This window comes from Cololabis saira, chromosome 20, assembly GCF_033807715.1.
Source record: "Cololabis saira isolate AMF1-May2022 chromosome 20, fColSai1.1, whole genome shotgun sequence".
In the NCBI taxonomy this organism is placed as follows: domain Eukaryota; kingdom Metazoa; phylum Chordata; class Actinopteri; order Beloniformes; family Belonidae; genus Cololabis; species Cololabis saira.
Genome location: NC_084606.1, coordinates 32,768,516 through 32,786,967, shown reverse-complemented (window position 1 = coordinate 32,786,967; position 18,452 = coordinate 32,768,516). Strand labels below are relative to the sequence as shown.

The window sequence follows — 18,452 nt, the reverse complement described above, 5'->3', positions numbered from 1 at the left end:
ATTCATTTTTGCAACAGTTTATTCGTTTTAATTAGTTGCAATATTTTTCACAGAATGCAACAATTTTTTCCAACTTCATCTGATTAAATGGAGTGATTCTTACAAGGAAAATCATTTAGATTATCATCTGCTGTCTTTTAAAAAAAAAAAATGTATGGACAAAAATAAAGTAAAACCTGAGCGGATACATATGAGTCACGTTTGAAGTATCTGGAGCCGTTAATGTATTGTACAACAGAGATTTCAACATCCTCCTTTCATCATGCATATAAGGGCCTGCTGCAGCGAGACTCTTCATTTGCATCTTATGCAACACCATAAACTTGAATTATATACCGTTAAGAGCCACTTGTGTGCAGAGAAAACGCAGATGTGCAAAGAGAGTGGAGTCACGTGTAGCGAGGCTCCTGACCTGACGCGAGGTGAGAAGACGGTTGTCAGGGGACGTTTGGCCACTGCCGTGTCCTGTCCACCCACATCCTCTCACTCTGAGACACACCTGCTGTAGATGAAGCCCAGGCAGCCGTCAGGAAGTAGAACCAAACCCATCAGTCATGTTCACGTTCCTTCACACACAAACAACCCTGCTCCCGTGTCAGTGTTACAGTCATCCCACCTCAGCAGGTGGTTAATGAGCGAGGATGGTCACGCGTGCGTGAGTAAACAGCTGAAAGGAAGAACTTTTCCGTTTGATTTAAAGGGGACCTATTATGGAATACAGGTTTTTTCTTGCTTTAACATATATAAAGTGGTCTCCCCTCAGTCTGCCAACTCAGAGAAGGAGGAAACAACCAAATTCTGCAGTGTCTGTACAGCCGCCCGGATGAGCCGTCTAGTGTGATGTGGATCTACGAGCCGTTCAGATTCTGCTCCCTTTCGTGACGTAACCAAAATACGATTTACATCGGTTGGCCTCCGATGCGTGAAACCACGCCCACAACTAACTCCGCAGGCCGGAGCTTCCGCCATTTTTTCGTAGCGGTGTATCGCGTCATTCAAGCAGCCAATCAGCACAGAGCCTCATTATCATAGCCCCGTCCACTCAGAATCCTGCATAGATAATGAGGTTAGAGAATGGGAAGATAAAGACATGGCCCAGAGGCTGAATTTCTAATTTATTTAGCAAAAACTATCAAAAGCTTGTTTTTAAGACATTCAAGGCCTGTTTAAAATAGGTATTACCGTATTTTCTGGACTATAAGCCGCTACTTTTTAATAGGTTTTCAACCATGCAGCTTATACAAAGGTGCAGCTATTCTGTGGATTTTTCTTCCACCGCTAGGGGCGCTCTAACCGGAATTAGAATCAAAACTAAGACTAAAAAATGCACAGAAGAATACGCTAATTCTTCTTTAGCAGATAGAAGTAGGTGGAAGCAGATTTCAAACAGATAAATAAATACCGGTTATTTTCTCTTGGTTCTGTCCCGTTTTAATCAGCAAAGTTGCTGCCGTGTTAAAAGACACTGTTAGGAAAGGAACTATTTAGGTACAAACATGTACATCATTTACAGTTCAAAATCGTTCTGTACATGTAGTAAATATCTAATCTAACAACATAAATATCTGCGGCTTGCATATCTTTTTTTTTAAATAGAGCGGATGCGGCTTGTATTCAGGTGCGGCTTATAGTCCAGAAAATACGCTAGATGCCATAATTGGGTCCCCTTTAACTTAACAATATTTCCTCCACACGATCAGTACCGGGGTCGGCAACCCTATTCCTAAAGAACTGCAGTCCTGCATGTTTTAGATGTCTCCTTGCAACAACACACCGGAGTCTAATTAAAGGTCATAATCAGCTCGTCATCCCGGTCTGCACAAGTCTGTTAATGACACAGCTACTTGTGTCACGGTGCCCTGAAGCAGAGGAAACACCTGAAACATGCAGGAATGCAGCTCTTTAGGACCAGGGTTGGCAACCCCTGGATTACTAGGTAACTTTGTTCAGCAGATAATTTGCCAACATTGGTCAACCTAGCCAGTAAAACGAGTGCATATAACACTTTTTATATTGCCATGTTACACATGGGATCCAAAGGGAAAGCAGCCTATAGGATATATTTTTAAGGGATGTTAAATGTATTAGTGAGTCATAGTAGTTAATGCTTACTTAAAAAAAACAAAACCAAAGAATAAACATTGGCTATAGTAATGACAGTGAGGGATTGCTTAGTCACCAGTAAACTAGCACGTTTAGTTCTTGCTAATGATTTTCATGACCAGGACAATATCGACCCTGTAAAAGACCGGCGAGTAGTAGAACTTTGGGATGTCTTTAGTTGATACCAGTGTGGTCATCGTTCTGTTAACATCACATGCCTCGTTTCTTTTCATTGGTTGTGAAACCAACCCTCTTGATCAGGTTGGTGCAAAATACCCAAAGCTACTGATACCTCTACACGAGACAATCAACTTTTAAAACATCATCCCATTGAAAATTGAGAAGCTCAATCACTCGAGAGGAGCTCAGAGTAGAGCTGCTGCTCCTTCACATGGAGAAGAGTCAGCTGAGGTGGCCTGGGCCTCTGTAACTGATGCCCCCTGGACGCCTCCCTAGGGAGGTGTTCCAGGCATGTTCCACCGGGAGGAGACCCCGGGGAAGACCCAGGACACGCTGGAGAGACTAGGTCTCTCAGCTAGCCTGGGAACGTCTCGGACTCCCCCCCCAGAAGAACTGGAGGAAGTGTCAGGTCGGCAACCCAAAATGTTGAAAGAGCCATATTGGACCAAAAACACAAAAAACAAATATGTCTGGAGCCGCAAAAAATGAAAAGTCTTGTATAAGCCTTAGAATGAAAGCAAAAGGCGAAATGTCAAGAAAAAAGGCAAAATGTCAAGAAAAAAGTCGAAATGTTGAGAAAAAAGTTGAAATGTCGAGAAAAAAATCTAAATTTCAAGAAAAAAGTCAAAATGTCGAGAAAAAAGTCGAAATGTCGGGGAAATAGTCAAAATTTCGAGAAAAAAGTCGAAATGTTGAGAAAAAGTCGAAATGTCGAGAAAAAAGTCGAAATGTCGAGAAAAAAGTCGAAAAGTCGAGATGAAAAAGGAAGAAAAAAAGAAAAAAAAACAGAAAAAAAGAAGAAAAAATAGAAAAAAAGAAGGAAAAAAGGTCAAACATTTTTGAAAAAGCTCCAGGAGCCACTAGGGCGGCGCTAAAGAGCCGCATGCGGCTCTGGAGCCGCGGGTTCCCAACCCCTGGTCTGGGGTAAGGGAAGTCTGGGCATCTCAGCAAATTCATTTCTGGCTATTTACTTTCAAGTTGGGTCTACAATGTACTTTTATATTTTAAAATATGCAAAAGAGAATGTCGAAGGACATTTCCAATCTTGTGTGTAAAGGGGGATTTACTGTTAATTTCTGTTGGGTTGTAAACAGTTGCGTCTATTAAGTACCAGATCATTTTATCTGGTCTTTTAACTGCTTTTTTTCAGATAACGGTGTTCAATTTGTGCTCTTTAGATCGCAGTTACCCATTTAACATGATTGAGCACAACACCTGATTACAAGGATAACATCAGGATCAAGTCAACAGCTCTGGACTGTTTAAAGTCATATTTATCTGTTAGATTATACATGTAAATATGTGCTGAACACACACCGGAGAAGGTCATGCTGTTCCACAGGGAGGAGATTAAATTCATTTTTTTTAATATACTGGTTTTGGACAATTTCATTAGAAAACACGACATGCAGTTCCATTATTTGCTGATGACACTCAACTCTATTGTATCTATGAAGTCAACAGAAAGTAATAGTTTAAGTAGAAGTTTGAGGGTTGTTATGAAGATATCAATGGCAACATGACCTTTTTCTGTTCAGACTAAAGCATCCTCTTTTAATTTATATTTTTAGAGTATTTTTAACTTTTATTTTTACTTATCATTAATGTATTTATTTTGTATTGCAGCAAATTCACTGATGTGCCCCTTTTAAGTGTTGCTTTTGCAGTCAAATGTCAGTTGAAATGCAGGAGAAGTAGAATATCAAACATCTTGAAAAGGGTTTTATGCAAAGACTTAATTCTCCAGTGCGATCATTATCCAGAATCCCGCCGCTAAAGGGATCACCAACCGCTGTCGTCAAAGAGCCCATCCCAAAGCCCAGTGGGGACGGCTGTATCAGGAAGGGCATCTGACTTAAAACCCAGCCTAATCAATATGTGGAACACGAAGATCCTGTGAGGCAGTGGAGAGATAGGAAAGCTCAGTTTTACCTTCTTATCATGCAATGATTTTCACCAATTCGGCTTTAGTTAATCATGTTTTTTCCTTTCCATATGATGTAGTTGTCAACAAAAAAATGTAAAAGCCTTTTCATCCTGAGGACTGAGCTGTCGTTGAACCCGTGTTTTCGCTGAGATTGGGTCACCGAGGCCCAGCAGGTTTTACCTCTTAACATCTCTCAATGAGGGCTCTGGAAAGTGTATGATGAAAAAGTCTCCCAGCCATAGAGCTGCGGGCAAACCTATTCTTCTAATGTTAGCCATTACAACGACACACACACACACTCACACACACACACTCCTGCAAGGGCTTGTTGGCGTCTGATCAATTAGGTTAGATTTTTGCCAAAGGCTGTACCCGCTGAGACTCTGCTTCCGTCTAATAGCCTCTCTCTGATTATAGGCGTGTCCCCTGCGGTTCATGCTCCTGAGCGGTGGGTAATGACCGCTGCTGGTTGTCATTCTTTCAGAGGAAAAAGAAGCTTTCACCTGCTGCTCCGTTCTCTTTATCCCACACAAAATATGCAGCTGTGGTTCCCCTCTAACTGAATTACAACACAGTAGTAGAAAAGAAGAACAACTCGTTAATTAGTTTAAGATCACAGCCAATATTAAAGAGTCTTTTATCCTTTTTTTTCTTCCCCTTTTTAAATCATACTCTCAATTTTACTTTGGGAGTCTGCTTGTTTTGTTCACAGACCGTGTTTTTTTCGTGCCCTGACCTTGTGCCTTGAAAGTAGGCCTGTGTTGAAAAAAATTGATTTTCCGATTCTAAATCAATTCTCATATTAATTCCTAAAAATCAGTCTTATGTCTAAAGATCGATTTCTTTTTTTTCTTTTTTTTTATTTATTTATTTCTTTTTTTTCTTTGGGGCTTTTTTTTATGTATTTTTTTTTCATCATTAAATTACAACTTTTGGTTATTTTTTTGTTTATCCCCAAAAAAGGAATGTTTTGTTGGACACGAGAATAACTGGTGCCATGTTTTTGCCTTTAAATATGTTTAAAGGTATGAAAACATTAAAGTGTTAGGTTATAATTGCATAAATTGTCTATATTTCATTACTTTATATACTGTCTTGGGGTTACATTTGCAAAAAATGCTAAAAAAATTATTTAAATTTCTTTCTTTTTTGCACTTTAAATGGATATTGAAAGGCCTGTTTGAGTTATTTATTTCTTACTTATTTCACAATAATTATTGTGAAATTATTATTTCACTAGTTATTTTACAGTCATATAATTCAGGCAACAGCTCAAAAAACATTTTAAATAACACTAAGCCAAATCAATATCGAATCGGATCGAATCGAATCGTGATAATCGATTCTGAATATTAAGAATCGGAATCGAATCGATTCTGGACATTTGAATCGATCCCCAGCCCTACTTGAAAGCTCTGCTGTGGTCCTTTATTATAAAAACCCAGACGGGCCTGAATTGTGCCAAACTAGCCACTAGGCAGACAGTTGAGGAGTTTTTTAATTTAATTTAATGACACAATATTATTCCCAAAGGGAAATGTACACTGTTGAGATATGTTACTGGAAAAAAAAAATCTAATAAAGAAATAGTCATTATCCAGAGCTGTTATAACAGCTATACCAGAAGGCAAAGATAATCTTTCCTAACTTGATTCCAGTGGTGCTGAAGTTGCTCTGTTTGTTTATCCCTGTGTTGTTTAGGGGCAATAAAATCTGCATTATATTTAAGCTTATGCATCATTTTTCTCTCCACAGCAATCTCTTGGGGCTCAGAGCATTATGCTGATTACTGTTGTGGTGTTCAAACAGGTGTCTGTGTCTGTAATATTTTCATTCCTGGTAATGTGGACCTTCAGTGAGTTAGCATTTTGATGCCCCTGCCCCTTATCTAAACTACCTTTTTATATTCAATTTTATCACAGAAATAAGCTCCAGCACAAAAAACGGTTGTTTGATTCTCTGCTTTGCTCATTTGGCCGCAGCTGCACCTGTAACCGCTACCCGGCAGCAGTCTGCAAATGAGATAAAAGCTTAGTGAGGTTTCTGAAATTTCAGTCCAATTCACTTCATTTACGTAGGGCACTTTACAGAGATGGTAAACACACGGTACAGTTGAGTCTAATTACGATCAATAACGGTCATTTGCACAAGTTAGTACCCCATCTTTAAAACCTATGCTATTATAAAAAATGAACATCATAAAGATCATCTACCCATGAGTCTCATTATTTGGCAATACATTCATTCAATTCATCCAAACAATGTGATGGGTTTTTTTTTTGGTTTGTTTTTTACCAAACCAATGTTTAAAATGAAGCCAAAAAAGAGGGGGATAAAAGAATCTGTAAGGTGGCCATACTAAGCTCCTCCTTACTGCTTCTATAGGATGAAGGCAGGTGCTGCTAATAAGCAGCCCAACCCTTATAAAAGCAGATATTTTGTCATTTTTCTGCTCTGGAGCATTTAGTCATGTGTTAACACTAGGGATGGGCGGTATGGATTCAAAAATGTATCACGATAATTTCTGGCATTTATCCTGATAATGATAAAAATAAATACAAAAATGTTATCAACGGGAATTTATCTTTCTTTCTTTCTTGGCTCCTTTCTTTCTTTCTTTCTTTCTTTCTTTCTTTCTTTCTTTCTTTCTTTCTTTCTTTCTTTCTTTCTTTCTTTCTTTCTTTCTTTCTTTCTTTCTTTCTTTCTTTCTTTCTTTCTTTCTTTCTTTCTTTCTTTCTTTCTTTCTTTCTTTCTTTCTTTCTTTCTTTCTTTCTTTCTTTCTTTCTTTCTTTCTTTCTTTCTTTCTTTCTTTCTTTCTTTCTTTCTTTCTTTCTTCCTTCCTTCCTTCCTTCCTTCCTTCCTTCCTTCCTTCCTTCCTTCCTTCCTTCACGTACGTTGTGCGTGGATTTAACACAGAACCATAAATCAGTTTTACACCAAAACTTCATCAACGGAAATTTATCGTTTTTACCGTGAGATACAAATTCTTACCGTGGGGGAATTTTTTTGACGGTTTATCGTGAACGGTGAAATATCACCCATTCCTAGTTAACACCAACCTAATGTGTCAATGTAAAACATTGAAAGTCCCTTATTCCTGTTGTTCGTATTTCTTCTTATTATTATTATTATTTTCCCATTTAGAGACAAAATTTCAGCACTTTTCACGCCCCAGAATCTTTGTGATATGTTTACAACTTTTATCTGCCTTTCTACTGAGTTCACACACACAGAAACTCTATAAGCCAGAACATTCTTAAACAAATGTCTCTTCCTTCTCTATCACCTCACAGCCTCGCACATTCACCACTGATTTATGTATTCTCTCTTTGATAATCCACATTCATAAATTTCTAAAAAACTTGCTGATATCCATCCATCCATTTTCTGTTCCCACATAATCCAATGCAGGGTCACGGAGGGCTCTGCCCCTTTTCCATTATACAGTTTTCGACTCAACTAGCTTCCGTCTCAGTTATTTTCCATTACTGTTCAGTACGACCTGGATGTGGGCGGGGTCATGGTAGGGCAGCCTGAAACGCGTTGCTCCATCGAGCCTCCTCTGGTTGTGGTTGTCAGACTCCAAGCACAGAAACGCATGGACCTCCTCGTAGCACCACCAAGTAGTTTTTCTTGCCATTTTCCGCCACACCAAAGTTTAGTTTAAAAGGGACCTATTATGAAAAACACGTTTTCTCTTGCTTTAACATACATAAAGTGGTCTCCCCTCAGCCTGCCAACTCAGAGAAGGAGGAAAGTAACCAAATTCTGCAGTGTCTGTACAGCCGCCTGGATGAGCCGTCCAGTGTCATGTGACTTCTATGAGCCGTTCAGATTCGGCGGATTTTTGTTACGTAACCAAAATGCAAACCACGCCCACAACTATAAAAGCGTGTAACTGCATGCGAGCGTCCGACTATCGTAGCACTGCGTGACATCGGACGCTCTCTGTCCATCTCCCTCCAGCAGCTGCCACTTTATTGAGGTTTTTGTAGTGAAATGTGGAGGAATCATAGAGATAACTTCTCATTTCAACTAACTGGATCAGCCGTTCCTCATCCGTGACTGTTTCCTACAGCGCTTTCAACCGGCTTTCAACGCGAGCAGCAGGAAGAAAATAGAAGCAGGGCGTTCGACAAATGAATAGAAAATAAAGCAATGGAATTGATTTTGTCGCTGATGCTCGCTTGCATCGCATGTATGACACGGTGTAAAGGCTGATTTATGGTTCCGCGTTACACCAACGCAGAGCCTACGCCGTAGGGTCTGCGTCGATTTAACGCAGAATCATAATTCAGGCTTAACTCCACCGGCCGGAGCTTCCGCCATTTTTTCATAGCGGCGTATCGCGTCATTCAGGCAGCCAATCAGCACAGAGCCTCATTATCATAGCCCCGCCCACTCAGAATCCCGCATAGATAATGTGGTTAGAGAATGGGAAGATAAAAACATGGCTCAGAGGCTGAATTTCTAATTTATATAGAAAAAACAATCAAAAGCTTGTTTTTAAGACATTCAAGGCCTGTTTAAAATAGACATTAAATCCCATAATAGGTCCCCTTTAAAATAAATATCACTTTTCCTGACTCAGCTAGGTTAGAACCCTGGCCAAGTGCAAAACAAGGATGTACTAAGCGGTACTATGACCTTGTGGAACAACAGAGCCGAGTGGTAACCAGTGGAAAAGCCCCACATCTCAGCCCACTATGGGTGGAAGGCAGGATTACACCTGTCAGGTCGTCAGTCACTGCAGTCGTACAGGAAAATGAAGTGCAGCTCCTGGTGCTATAAAGAAGAAAGTAGAGATTAAAAAAAAGAAGAAGTACAAGATGAAACCTCCGTGAAGGAGCACGTTCACAGAGCACCATAAGTGCACTGTATATGCAAATTTCCAAGGTTCTTTGAGTGGGCTTTCTTCATTGTCAAGGCTGTTGCCGTCTTTTCACGGCCGCCAGTGTTGCAGGTGTTTGGAAATAAATTAAAAAGAAGAAGATTTTATGTGTCAAAGTGCTAAAATATGCACATATTTTATGTGACTGTCATGAAATCACATCCACAGGATTCTGAACTGAACAGCATTTCTCAAGTCAGCAGTGAACCCCACTCTGTACTTCATCCCTCTCGGCCTTCAAATTTGACGGATAAATCGGCGGGGGGTCGGTTTTTATCGGCAACTATTCCTCAAGCGCAACGAATTGCATAAAAATGCATTTTAATCAACATCGCGGTTATAATTTGTTCAGTTAAAAAGGGTAGAGGCGGCGTTTGTTTTATTTAGTGCATCTTTTTCCTTTTCTGCTGACTCCAGAAATCCCTGAGTTATAAGTTTAAGCTGTTGTTTAGGGTGATGGTTAAAACACAGATGTGAATGATCTTCAGTCACAGTTGAAAATGAACATTGTGCATGCAAAATCCATATATTAGAGAGATGTCAGAAGTGACATAATGGCTTGATGGTGTAAGTCATTAGTAGGAACCCGGGGAGAGAAAACAGAAGGTTCTTAGCCCTGCTAAATGTCACGAGCTCAAACACAACCGCCCGACTCCTCTCTACTCTTTTAATTGAAGCTAAGCATGGAGTTGCGGCCAAAGCTAACAGACAAGTCTTGTCAAGAAGATAAATTACAAAAGCCTGTGTGGTTCACACCTTGAATTAAAGGGTCACAGGAATGAAGGAGCCAGCGCCTGATCTCCATTTACTTCTTGCATTTCCAGGGCCGGTGTTTGCCTGCCCTCCAGAGGCTCCGCTTTCTGACAGATCTCGCAACGAAGGCGCGACGTACGTCAATATTCCCGTCAGTCCCACGTCTAAGAAACAAGTGAACTACATGGAGCTGGAGCTGCAGGAGCCGGGCCCCGGCGCCCGAGGGACCGGCGCACATCTGCCAGCTCAGAGTAAGGACGCACGGCCAGTAATGTGTGATAAGTAAGAGGCCTCGTCTCCAGACGCTCTCTCTGACGCATCAATATTCCGCTGTCTATCTGTAAAACATCCAGTGTTTAATTTTAATCAATCCACGGCCGTGTTTAACAGTCAAGATGGTGAATTCTACCGCCGGAGGACGGTTGTATAACAGGATGGCGCTTTAGATTTCAGGAAGAAGATCCACCATCGGAATACTAATTCAACTAACGCAACGACAGATTTCTTCATGCACCGCATGTCATAAAAATACTGAATTTCTGAAGTGGTGTTCTCTCAGTACATCAATATCTTCACACTTGCTCACCTGCGATATCCCAAATCTGGTTGGTATATTTCAAGCTCCTGAACAACCTGGGGCTCCTCCTTCTCCACAGAGCACTGCAAAAACTCAAAATCTTACCAGGAATATTTGTCTTATTTCTAGTTAAAATGTCTCATTTTTAGTCAAAAAATCTCATTACACTTAAAACAGGAGTCATTACCAGAAAAATAACTTATTATTTGACAATTTTCACCTGTTTCAAGTAAATTCTCACTTTAAATAAGTAGAAAAATCTTGTTCCACTGGCAGATTTTTTGACTTATTTTAAGTGAAAATCTACTTGAAACAGGTGAAAATTGTTGTTTTTTCCAGTGATGAGTCTTGTTTTAAGTGTAGTGAGATTTTTTTTTACTAAAAATTAGACATTTCAACTAGAAATAAGACAAATATTCTTGTTAAGATTTTGAGTTTTTGTAGTGAGGTGATGGTCAGTGATAGTACAAGAGTCAGTTCTGGAAGTTGAGGGTCAGGACACCAAAGCTGACGTCTTTTGTCACAAGTCACATGGCACCCGACCCAAGGTGCCCTCCTGCAGGCGGTGAGCATGTAGGAGGGATAATCTGCTGCTGGAGAGCGCACTTCCCACATTTCCTCATTTATAATGTTTGGTAATGCTCACTACACTGGGAAAAAACTCATTTCTACAAGATAAAAGCCTTGTTTTAAGAAAATTAGAAGACTATTTGCAACAATGTTTCTAGTTTCAATAATTAGGGCCCGAGCACTTACAGTGCGAAGGCCCTATTGTATCTGTAGGAATTCTTTCTTCTTTATTTTTTCCCCCTAAACGTGCCCCAAAAGTCACCGAATTTTGCACCCATGCCAGGCCTGGTGAAACATTGATATTTAATGGTTTGCATTAATGGGCGTGGCCTAATGGCTCAACAGCGCCCCCTAGAAAACTTTGTGCCTCAAGCCCCATAATACGGTTTGACGTACATGCACGACAATCGGTACACACCTGTATCATGGCGCAACTTAAAGAAAAGTCTCTTGGCGCCATGGCTGAAACCGAACAGGAAGTCGACCATTTTGAATGAATCGTGTAATTTTGACGCAATTTCTTCGGCAGTTAATACGGCCCGGACCGTAACGTGCACCCAGGTGTGTTATACATCAAAATGTGCCTCTCCATCCTGCGACAACGTGCATAACTTTTCTCAGTCAAAAGTGTTACCGTGGCGATGATAGACGCCAAAAAACGCGCCTCACCTTCTTCTGATTGGTTGATATTTGATAGTCCCTATTTTCTGCCATAACTTTTCAATGGTTTGACATAAAGAGTCATGGTGGAGTCATCGGACTTAGTTTTGAGTCCTTGACCTTTATTGGTGAAAATTGCATGCGCGAGGGCCCGTTCGTTGCTGCCTGCAGCTTTAATTCTACTTTCTTACCCCATTGGCAGATATATTTTTGCTTAAAATAAGATCATTTTGACGAGATTTAGGAATATCAGAATATTTTAAGAGGTTTTTTTGTGTAGTACCACAAAATCTTAATAAAGAACAAAGGATGACACCCCAAAACTGTTTCATAAAAGACTGGGTCGTGTCCTTATTTGGTGGAATACATTACTTAATGAGTTGTGGGTTCTTGTGTTTCGCTGATGATAGTGTTTGTTTAACTATTAGCAAACTTGGTTCCAACCTTATTGATCCGTAGTTCTGTATATTTATACTTTTTTATCTAATAAGTGGGATTAACATAAAGATTGAAAGATTTCTGTGCTGTGGGTGGTTTTTAATTAGGTTTAAGTGTAACTTTGTGAGCAGAAATTAGATAAAAAAACGCTTTAAAATGAAAGCAAGATGACATCAGTGGCGTCTGCGTGCTCTCGTCTTTGTTCAGAGCTCTCAGTGAGTCACGCTACGTTTTTCCAGAGTTCAAACCCCGCAGACTGATTTAAAGCCGCCTGCCTACAACACGGCAGCGTGACAACTTCAGCCCGGCAGGAAGAGTCGTCGTAAATAAATACATGACTCATGAGTAATTCTATTTTACCTTTGTCGCCGTTATAGAAACCTCTTCCACGTGATTGAGACAATTACTTCTTATCTCGGGGAGAAAGACGGCTGAGTCCTTGTCATCGGAGACGTGGCGGCGGGAACTAATTGACTTACGAGTCGTTACCTTCAAGAATACGGGAAGCGTCTGAGCCGTGACATGAATGAGGTTAATGTCTAATGCCGGCGTTGGAGTTTAGATCCCAGCGTGCAGCCTCATTAATCTGTCACCTCGGAGAAGGGGTGTCTGCCTCGCCACCGCCACGGGGTCACACGGGTGCTCGGATCACAGCTGTGGATTCGCCGGCTCTAATGGGATCCTCCTCCCGGGACCGCTGATATGTTAAATTGGCGAGCACGACATGGCAACACATTTCAGAGATATCTCGTGGTTAAACCCTGACATCTGCTTGATTTTTCTCACATGAAAGTGCAACAAAGTTATGTTAATGTCTGTAATGTCCGTATGGAAGAGCGTGTAAAGCCCTCAGCTGAATCATTTGTAGTTTTTTTTCAGTTTCTTTTCAGGTTTGTATTGTGATGCTATGTCATACTTTTAGTAAAGCAGCTGGCGTGGGCAGAGATCCACTTCGCTCTGAACCGTTGCATCTTTTGTTGTTGTTTTTAACAAGGTGATTCAGAAGAGTTTTGTTGTTGCAATCAAAAACAAAACCCTCTAATTTCTTTGAATGATGCAAATTTTTTGCTTTTAGCAGTTAATCTATTAATTATTTAGCCATCACTTTGTTTCCAAAGGAAGAGTGAAAAAGGCCCATTACCTTTCTAAATGTCATACCTTATCCAGCCTCCTCATCTTGTTGTTGAAATGTTCTGCTGGGAAAACTGCATTTATATTAATGTTATTTTGGCATTTGCTACGTATCTACATTTTTTATTACAGACCAATCCCCCACCCCCAACATGGCAACATCATTCCCCCACAGTAGCAGGTCAGTGGAGCACTCAGTGATTATTGCCCGGAGAACACGACGCAAAGTCTGAGATGTGTTTTAGACCTCCAAACTCTGCAGAGACCAATCTGATGGGACCTAGCATTTTATTAGGTTCAAGACATAAGTTATCTTGTATCCCAAAGCTAGATTTAAAGTTAAATAATGTGACTGTTGAACAAGTGGAGAGTGTCAAACTTCTGGATGTTATGTTGGATTCCAGACTTTCTTTTAGTAATCATATTAGTCAAATCCTCTTAAAGACGGGAAGAGCTGTTGGTATCTAGGAAATGTGCTTCCTTTGTTGCTCGACCCCTCTTGTGTCAGATTGTGCAGAGTTTAGTATTATGTCACCTTGAGTATTGTTCTGTGGTCTGGGGATCTGCCGCTAAAGGTGAGCTCAGAAAGCTGCAGATTGCCCCAAATAAGGCTGCACGCCTGGTATTGGGTTGCTCTACAAGATCAAATATTAACCGCATGCATGATTCTCTCTCATGGTTGACAGTAGTAAACAGGTTAGCTTTAAACACAGCTGTGATGTTTAAGTCAGTGTTGATCAGTAAAACACCTGACTTTTTATTTAAACATATTGTTTTTAGAAGTACTGTGCATGACCATGACACTAGAGGTCAAAGGTCAGCTGGAGCTGCCTCACCCAAGAACAAATGCCTTATCACGATCTTTTACCTATAGAGCAATAACCCTGTGGAATAATCTGCCTCACTATCTCTGTCGTATAGAAAGTAAAGTATTTAAAAAGAAACTTAAATCTTATTTTAGATTTTAGATTATAATGTTGACTTGGCTGTATGTCGAATGGTTCCGTGTTTTAGTGGAAATTAATTTTAGGTTCATAAAATTATTAAATGTTTGTCTTAAGTGTTTTAACATCAGATATTTTATAATTGAATTTGTAAATGTATGATATATTGTGGTTGATGTGATTGACTGTTTTATATTTTTGTTGTTCTTTGTGGACCCCAGGAAGACTAGTTGGTTACTACGGTACCAGCTAATGGGGATTCTTAATAAACTAAACTAAACTAAACCGGTCTCCAAAAGCAGTATCTGCCGATCCTGATATTACCGATCACAGCGAGAAATCCATAAATTTGTCTATTGTTGTCTCATGTACATGACATTGTATTATTAGGTATAAAAATTAGGAGATGAGAAAGTATCATGAATTGACTGTTTTATCGCATGCTGAGGCAATGAGCAATTTTTCACCCTCTAGAGACCATTAGAGACGATTTAGACTCGGCTTACAAAGAGTAAGTGTAGGTTACTAGCTTCAGTTTTCCTGTGGTAATAATTATGTAACAACACAACATGTGCACCAACACAGACAACAGCAGACATGTCACTCTCTAAAACCCTTGTAACATTCCTCCTCGGGGTATTTCCTTTGCACACACTTTGCAAACTGCAAATGTGTTGTCCTTTTCAGACATTGTAAAACTCCTGCACCGGCGAGGCCGGCCACGCCCCCTCAGGTCACCTCGGTCTGAGGTGTGGGAACGCCCGGGCGGGTGGCGTTTGTTGGTGTAAACGTCATCAGATCGGCCTGCTCTGAACTATTATTTTCCGATCTCCGATCAAAACCGATAGGGGTATTATCGGCCCGATACCGATCAGTGACCGATCAATCGGTGCATCTCTAGGAAACACTGGCGTGTTTCCAAGTCAGCTGACTGATACAGTTTCATCATAAACTCTTTCGTCCAAAAACACACCCTAGCTCCAGGTTATCCTGAGAGAGTCCTGAGCTGATGTCCATGCGGAGGAGCAGCAGCTCTACGCTGAGCTTCTCCTGGATGCCTGAGCTCCTGGCCGTATTAATGACCAGCCCAGCCACCCTTATGTGTATAGCTCATGTCCGCTGCAATGTCTCGCAACCTCACTCTTTTCACAGTTTGTGATCACGGTCGAGGGTTGGAGCATAGATCGACTGGTTAATTGACAGTTTTTCCTTTGAAGTGCGGTCATGGTAACAGGCTCCTGCATCTCAGCAGACTGACCCAACCTGCCCGTCGGTCTGCTGCTCTATTCAAGCCGCTCTCATTCTCCCACAGATGTACTTAAACCCTTCCTCTTGAGACGGCAGCTCTTTCTATTGAACTCCACCCTTAATGTGGAGCAGTGGGTTTCAGTGTCCGAATGATCACAGGAGCTGCGGTTGTGGGAGGAACAATACGCCCTATTTTAGTGTGAGGGCTTCATTATAATGGTGTAAAGAAAACCTTGAGCTGGTCTTTTTACACTGTGCTAACTGTGGTTGGCTATAACCAGTACTGGAGTTGAGGGGGGATGAGGGGGGTGGCATCCCCCCTGAAATAAAAACCGTCAAAATCACCCCCCCTGTAAAACTGCCATCCCTCCTTTCCATCCCTTATGTCATTTCATCAATGAATGTGGTTTTACTGCTATTTCAACATTTACAGTCATCACCAGAAAAATAACACCAGAAAAATAACTTATTTGACGATTTTCACCTGTTTCAAGTAAATTTTCACTTGAAATAAGTAGGAAAATCTGCCAGTGGGACAAGATTTATCTTCTTATTACAAGCAGAAAAATCTTGTTCCACTGGCAGATTTTTCTACTTATTTCAAGTGAAAATTTACTTAAAACAGGTGAAAATTGTTGTTTTTTCAAGTGATGAGTCTTGTTTTAAGTGTAATAAGATTTTTTTTTTTACTAAAATGAGACATTTTAACTAGAAATAAGACAAATATTCATATTTTGAGTTTTTGCAGTGATCCATTTTACTTATCCTGTGGAGGACAGAGTCATATTGATAAGTTCAGAAAACAGTTTTTTAATTGTTGTTTTGATGTATTTGATGTAGGGCTGGGCGATTTTGGACAAAAATAAAATCCCGATTTTTTTTTTTTCTCTGAAAACCCGATTTTCGATTTCGATTTTTTTGGTAAAACTACAAAAGACAATGGAATAAATTGTTTCAAATATTTTATTTTTAAAGAAAAATAGCAAACACATTTCCCTATTGGGAATGAAGTGCAATTGAAAGATACTGTAAATCCTCCTTGAGTTTAGTAAAGTGACATTTACAATTTTCTTCACCAAACTAAGATGACTAGACGAGCTCTGTCTGTAATCCAGCCAGCTGCAAAAAAGGAAAATCAATTTTCCTTTTTTTAACATCGTCTTGATTAATAAATCCGATTTAGATTTTTAAAATCGATTAATCGCACAGCCCTAATTTGATGTAAGCCCAGTGGATATTTAAAGCTTACAGAAGGCTGCATTTAACTGCTGCTATGTCATTCCTGCAGTATTCCTGCAGGTGTTTTGGTCACTGCTATTATTTGTAATATATTATATTATTTGTAATCAGCACAAATTATCTGTCCCCATATGATCAAATCCACCATCCCCCCTGATTTTTTTTTACAATTCGAGTACTGGCTATAACGCGGATAATGTTGTGTCTTCACAGGAAAGAGCTCCACCAGGTACGCCCACATTGACATCACGGCCACCGAGACGGCCCATAAGGTCGGTACGCAGCACGCTCTGGGTCGACAGGAGGGCCTGCAGACCCTGGAGCTGAGGCGGAAGGGGACGCCACGTTGACGCACCACAAAGTTTTGCAAGAGCCCCGGCTTTAACGAACCCCCGTTCTGCTCCATCTGTTGAAAAAATATATTTCTTGCTTGGATGTCACCAGCCGTTTACACATGATGAAATCCCCAGAATACATTTGTCTCACGCTTGCAGCCTGAGATTTGCTTTACAAACTCGCTGGAAGGTGGAACTCCATCAGGAAGGTTTGGCACGGGGCTCAGGAGCGACATTTCAAAAAAAGTTTGCGAACTCAGGCATACCATTATGTCAGCTGAAGGATGATGTGCCAGTCCTGAGCTGAGCCGCTGGCCCGAACAGACCCAGGCGGAGCGGCATTACAGAGCCAGCTCAGGCCATCCGTCATTACATGCAGCATGCTGCTTTTGCAAATGAGCCGGGGTAGCTGTGGGAAAGGAAGCGGAGATTGTTTATTATCATGAGGAGTAAACCCTTATTTATTCCTCACTGGTCAGTAATTTCATTTTTTAGCTGCAACAGAACTCTCTGAATGTATTCAAATGTGGGTAAATGTCATCAGGACTCGCTGCTCGACCTTGTGAATGACTGGACGTTGGTTCTGCAGCAGGATGCTCCTGCGTGCAGACCTGGTTAATCTGGTAATGAAAGGATTACAGCAAGTGAGCAGAAAGCTGATGCTGCTTTAGTTTTCCTGTCTGAGAAAGTCTTCATAAATAATGCAGAATGTTCTCTTTGAAGACTTTCTATGGAAATATGTTTAACGATGGCACCAAATGTTATGTATTTAATCCTTTTAAATTGTTCATATTTTGAATTTGAGTTCACATTAGCATTTTACAACTGTTTGACAAATGTGTTTTGCATACCTGCACTCTCTCACTAGATATATTGTTTTGTGTCATTCTGCTGTGATCAAACTATATTTTTATTAACATTGATTTGCTTGTTTTCTACTTAAATGATATGGATTGTTATAAAATGTACACGTGAAGACACGATGTACAGCTAAGATGTATCGAAAGAGTTAAAGAGCATCGCCTGCTATCTAAATAACCATATTTTTTTCCATGTAACTTGATTTTTCATGCCAGTTATTTATAAATATATCTCCAACTTTGAGTTTTTCTTTTTTCATTCAATCATCGGGACGTTTCCATCATGTACAGTTTTAATCCTGTTTGTTATAGTGTTATATAAATCATCCTTGCTGGGGTTTTTTTCTTTCTTTCTTTCACTACTAATGGAAACGATGAGAAACATGTCAGCCGCAACATAAAAACCAACACCTTTCATAAAGATTGATGTTGTGGAGTCTGCAAAAATATTACAACCATTTAATATTATTTCTCCAGTTCGACTGCTTCGTGTAAGGCAAAGAAAAAGAAATAAAATATTGAAAACCATCTCTGAATAGATGCAATTCCAAGGTCCTCAAGCAACGCTGTGATGACAACAGTCGACGTGGAAAGAA

General features: G+C 40.3%; 1 protein-coding gene across 1 annotated transcript in view; it reads left to right on the top strand.

Annotated features, from left to right (window-relative positions):
- The window catches only part of LOC133420508 (uncharacterized), a 75,866-nt gene extending 57,679 nt beyond the window's left edge, over positions 1–18,187 (top strand). The window contains exons 13-14 of the mRNA XM_061710203.1: positions 9,926–10,105; positions 16,875–18,187. Of these exons, the coding sequence (XP_061566187.1) occupies positions 9,926–10,105; positions 16,875–17,011 (317 nt within the window). The 3' untranslated portion in view covers positions 17,012–18,187. The remainder of the gene's footprint in view (positions 1–9,925; positions 10,106–16,874) is intronic.
- Positions 18,188–18,452: the final 265 nt, after the last annotated feature.